Genomic DNA, 5,825 nt, shown 5'->3' on the forward strand with positions numbered 1-5,825 from the left:
TTGGTGTTAATGAGGAGTGTATAGTGAATTTCATGGAGATTGGGTGAATGATAGGGGGCACTGAGGTAAAACGCGTTTTTTTTCAATTTGTTTCACAGGCTTTATTTTTAAGTCAATCACTTTGAAAAAATTACCAATGAAACTTCGATTATATATCTACATTTTGTCGGGAAACGAGAAACATGTGTCTCATTGTGTACTTTTCAAGGCTTGCAATGACACTTTACCTCGTGCATTATTTCAAAAGCCTATTACATACGTTCACTATATAGTTTTCATCACCAGTGGTGTGGGGCACGTTCCTCCCCACCTCAGAGCTGCCACTTTCAGCTGATGGGTGGACATTTCTCTCTCTCTCTCTCTCTCTCTCTCTCTCTCTCTCTCTCTCTCTCTCTCTCTCTCTCTCACTGTGGTGTTCCCATTGCAGGAGTTGAAGCAGCTGACCGAGAGCCTCAAGTTGCAAGTGGAGTATTCCTGCACCGAGGGCGAGAAGGATTTCAACCGACGCAAGAACAGATACAGGGACATCCTACCCTGTGAGTGTGTGTCTGATTATTTTGTTTTCTTTTTTTTCTTATACTTTTCATGTTATTTTCTCTTCTGCAATTGAGAACGCAAGATATTATGGGTAGAGGAGACATTGTGTGTGTGTGTGTGTGTGTGTGTGTGTGTGTGTGTGTGTGTGTGTTTACCTACCTAGTATTTACCTAGTTGTGAGTGTGTGTGTGTGTGTGTTCTCTATCTCTCTCTCTATCAATCTCCATGTGTGTGGGTGTGGGTATGGGTGCAGGCTCACAGTGCCGTCCCCCACAGATGACTACAGCCGCATGGTGCTGAGTACCTTCCCGGGGGTGCCTGGCAGCGACTACATCAATGCCAACTTTATCCGGGGTGCCAGTGGGTCCCAGGCCTATATTGGGTCTCAGGTGAGGAGAACTTTTGAACCAGTCAGTGAGTGGTAGCTAGTGGCTGTGTCCCCTTGAGCCTTTATAGTAACATAATAAAAAGAAGCTTGACCCGATAGCAGCGACGGGACAAACTTTTGGCTTTACCGTGTACCAGCGACAGGACAAACTTTTGGCTTTACCGTGTACCAGCGACAGGACAAACTTTTGGCTTCACCGTGTACCAGCGACGGGACAAACTTTTGGCTTTACCGTGTACCAGCGACAGGACAAACTTTTGGCTTCACCGTGTACCAGCGACAGGACAAACTTTTGGCTTTACCGTGTACCAGCGACGGGACAAACTTTTGGCTTCACCGTGTACCAGCGACGGGACAAACTTTTGGCTTTACCGTGTACCAGCGACGGGACAAACTTTTGGCTTTACCGTGTACCAGCGACAGGACAAACTTTTGGCTTCACCGTGTACCAGCGACGGGACAAACTTTTGGCTTTACCGTGTACCAGCGACAGGACAAACTTTTGGCTTTACCGTGTACCAGCGACAGGACAAACTTTTGGCTTTACCGTGTACCAGCGACAGGACAAACTTTTGGCTTCACCGTGTACCAGCGACGGGACAAACTTTTGGCTTCACCGTGTACCAGCGACGGGACAAACTTTTATTTCACCGTGTACCAGCGACGGGACAAACTTTTGGCTTCACCGTGTACCAGCGACGGGACAAACTTTTGGCTTTACCGTGTACCAGCGACAGGACAAACTTTTGGCTTTACCGTGTACCAGCGACGGGACAAACTTTTGGCTTTACCGTGTACCAGCGACGGGACAAACTTTTGGCTTTACCGTGTACCAGCGACAGGACAAACATTTGGCTTTACCGTGTAGCAGCGACAGGACAAACTTTTGGCTTTACCGTGTACCAGCGACAGGACAAACTTTGGCTTTACCGTGTACCAGCGACAGGACAAACTTTTGGCTTTACCGTGTACCAGCGACAGGACAAACTTTTGGCTTTACCGTGTACCAGCGACAGGACAAACTTTTGGCTTTACCGTGTACCAGCGACAGGACAAACTTTTGGCTTTACCGTGTACCAGCGACAGGACAAACTTTTGGCTTTACCGTGTACCAGCGACAGGACAAACTTTTGGCTTTACCGTGTACCAGCGACGGGACAAACTTTTGGCTTTACCGTGTACCAGCGACAGGACAAACTTTTGGCTTTACCGTGTACCAGCGACAGGACAAACTTTTGGCTTTACCGTGTACCAGCGACAGGACAAACATTTGGCTGTACCGTGGACCAGCGACAGGACAAACTTTTGGCTTGACCGTGTACCAGCGACGGGACAAACTATTGGCTTTACCGTGTACCAGCGACAGGACAAACTTTTGGCTTTACCGTGTACCAGCGACAGGACAAACTATTGGCTTTACCGTGTACCAGCGACAGGACAAACTTTTGGCTTTACCGTGTACCAGCGACGGGACAAACTTTTGGCTTTACCGTGTACCAGCGACGGGACAAACTTTTGGCTTTACCGTGTACCAGCGACAGGACAAACTTTTGGCTTTACCGTGTACCAGCGACAGGACAAACTTCTGGCTTTACCGTGTACCAGCGACGGGACAAACTTTGGCTTCACCGTGTACCAGCGACGGACAAACTTTTGGCTTTACCGTGTACCAGCGACGGACAAACTTTTGGCTTTACCGTGTACCAGCGACAGGACAAACTTTGGCTTTACCGTGTACCAGCGACCGGACAAACTATGGGCTTTACCGTGTACCAGCGACAGGACAAACTTTTGGCTTTACCGTGTACCAGCGACAGGACAAACTTTTGGCTTTACCGTGTACCAGCGACAGGACAAACTTTTGGCTTTACCGTGTACCAGCGACGTGACAAACTTTTGGCTTTACCGTGTACCAGCGACAGGACAAACTTTTGGCTTTACCGTGTACCAGCGACAGGACAAACTTTGGCTTTACCGTGTACCAGCGACAGGACAAACTTTTGGCTTTACCGTGTACCAGCGACGGGACAAACTTTTGGCTTTACCGTGTACCAGCGACGGGACAAACTATTGGCTTTACCGTGTACCAGCGACAGGACAAACTTTTGGCTTTACCGTGTACCAGCGACGGGACAAACTTTATTTTACCGTGTACCAGCGACAGGACAAACTTTTGGCTTTACCGTGTACCAGCTACAGGACAAACTTTTGGCCTTACCGTGTACCAGCGACAGGACAAACTTTTGGCTTTACCGTGTACCAGCGACAGGACAAACTTTTGGCTTTACCGTGTACCAGCGACAGGACAAACTTTTGGCTTTACCGTGTACCAGCGACAGGACAAACTTTTGGCTTTACCGTGTACCAGCGACAGGACAAACTTGTGGCTTTACCGTGTACCAGCGACAGGACAAACTTTTGGCTTTACCGTGTACCAGCGACGGGACAAACTTTTGGCTTTACCGTGTACCAGCGACGGGACAAACTTTTGGGTGTACCAGCGATGGGACAAACTTTTGGGTGTACCAGCGATGGGACAAACTTTTGGGTGTACCAGCGATGGGACAAACTTTTGGGTGTACCAGCGACGGGACAAACTTTTGGGTGTACCAGCGACGGGACAAACCTTTGGGTGTACCAGCGATGGGACAAACTTTTGGGTGTACCAGCGACGGGACAAACTTTTGGGTGTACCAGCGATGGGACAAACTTTTGGGTGTACCAGTGATGGGACAAACTTTTGGGTGTACCAGCGACAGGACAAACTTTTGGGTGTACCAGCGACGGGACAAACTTTGGGTGTACCAGCGACGGACAAACTTTTGGGTACCAGCGACGGGACAAACTTTTGGGTGTACCAGCGACGGGACAAACTTTTGGGTGTACCAGCGACGGGACAAACTTTTGGGTGTACCAGCGACAGGACAAACTTTTGGCTTTACCGTGTACCAGCGACGGGACAAACTTTTGGGTGTACCAGCGACGGGACAAACTTTTGGGTGTACCAGCGACGGGACAAACTTTTGGGTGTACCAGCGACGGGACAAACTTTTGGGTGTACCAGCGACGGGACAAACTTTTGGGTGTACCAGCGATGGGACAAACTTTTGGGTGTACCAGCGATGGGACAAACTTTTGGGTGTACCAGCGATGGGACAAACTTTTGGGTGTACCAGCGACGGGACAAACTTTTGGGTGTACCAGCGATGGGACAAACTTTTGGGTGTACCAGCGACGGGACAAACTTTTGGGTGTACCAGCGACGGGACAAACTTTTGGGTGTACCAGCGACGGGACAAACTTTTGGGTGTACCAGCGACGGGACAAACTTTTGGGTGTACCAGCGACGGGACAAACTTTTGGGTGTACCAGCGACGGGACAAACTTTTGGGTGTACCAGCGACAGGACAAACTTTTGGGTGTACCAGCGACGGGACAAACTTTTGGGTGTACCAGCGACTGGACAAACTTTTGGGTGTACCAGCGACGGGACAAACTTTTGGGTGTACCAGCGACGGGACAAACTTTTGGGTGTACCAGCGACGGGACAAACTTTTGGGTGTACCAGCGACGGGACAAACTTTTGGCTTTACATAAACCCCCCAAGATAGAGGATGCATAAACTGATCATAATTGCATTGATATATATTATATAATGATGATTTTTTATCATTAATTAGCTCAAAGGGGCCTTAAAGAAACATGGTCCCCACAGCTACCGGTTAAAGTGCCAATATCTATGTATATAAAGTACTCTTGTGCCTCCCCCTCCCCCCCCCTAGGGACCGCTGCCCCACACCGTGCCAGACTTCTGGAGGATGGTGGTGGAGTGCGAGGTGCAGGTCATCATTATGGCATCGAACGAGACGGAAGGCGGAAAGGTAAGCCAGTATTCTCAACTCCAGCAATTTTTTATTATTGTTTTTTACTTTTTAATTTTTTTAGCTACTTCCTCAACCATAAAAAATAATAAATGTCGATACTGACCTCTCGTGACCTTTCCCTTATGGCATGGAATGAGACGGAAGGTGGAAAGGTAAGCCGATATTCTCAACTCAAACAATCTTTTTAATTATTTTTTTAGCTACTTCCTTAACCATAAAAAAATAGTATATAAATGCCGATATTGACCTCCCCTGACCTCTCGTGACCTCTCCCTGACCTTAGGGCAGCACACGTGTGAATATTCTTAACTCCTGCTTTTCTTTATTTTTTTTCTTTATTTTTTTAGCTACTTCCTCTACTGTAAAAAAAAAAAAAAATTAAAAATGAATGTCAACACTGACCTCCTTTGACCTCAGCAGCACAAGTGTGAAAATTCTCAACTCCTGTTTTTTTTTTCTTTTTTTCTTTATTTTTCTTTATGTTACTTCCTATACTGTAAAAAAAAAGAATGAAGTTGATACTGACCTCGTTTGACCTCAGCAGCACAAGTGTGAAAATTCTCAACTCCTGTTTTTTTTTTCTTTTTTTCTTTATTTATGTTGTATACTTCCTATACTGTAAAAAAAAAAGAATGAAGTTGAGGTCAGTTCCAGCAATGTCTTTTCCTCCCATACCATAAGCTCTCCATCCTTGCCTCCCTACCCCTTCCTCCCCTGCCATAAGCTCCCCACCCTTGTAATATTGCTGGAACTTATCGTAAGGCAATGGCCGAGGAAGGCAGGGTTTGTCATGCTAGCCAGTAAGTTTGACAGCATAAGGAGGATGTGTTTGTATAGGCAATGATGTTTTTATGTTCCTATGTTGATGATGATGTTCTTACGTCGCTGTTTTTCTCCCCCCGGCAAGACTTCCCCGAGTTCTCCTCCCCGACGGCAACGCTTGACTGGCTGGGCTCCACCGTTCTTCCCCGGCACATGAAGAACATAAAACCTCAGCAATCCTCCCCTTCCTCGGG

General features: G+C 47.4%; 1 protein-coding gene and 1 long non-coding RNA gene across 2 annotated transcripts in view; both read left to right on the forward strand.

Annotated features, from left to right (window-relative positions):
- Window positions 1–424: 424 nt before the first annotated feature.
- LOC126996306 (uncharacterized) lies at window positions 425–5,110 on the forward strand. Its single transcript, XR_007751127.1, has 3 exons — window positions 425–536; window positions 814–926; window positions 4,708–5,110. It is a non-coding gene; the product is annotated as an uncharacterized LOC126996306 (long non-coding RNA).
- A 674-nt stretch (window positions 5,111–5,784) lies between these two features.
- LOC126996254 (DNA-directed RNA polymerase II subunit RPB1-like) overlaps window positions 5,785–5,825 on the forward strand; it is a 2,424-nt gene continuing 2,383 nt past the window's right edge. Inside the window, exon 1 of the mRNA XM_050856629.1 lies at window positions 5,785–5,825. This exon is cut by the window's right edge and continues 141 nt beyond it. Within this exon, the coding sequence (XP_050712586.1) occupies window positions 5,785–5,825 (41 nt within the window).

Source organism: Eriocheir sinensis, chromosome 9 (assembly GCF_024679095.1).
Source record: "Eriocheir sinensis breed Jianghai 21 chromosome 9, ASM2467909v1, whole genome shotgun sequence".
Classification (NCBI taxonomy): Eukaryota; Metazoa; Arthropoda; class Malacostraca; order Decapoda; family Varunidae; genus Eriocheir; species Eriocheir sinensis.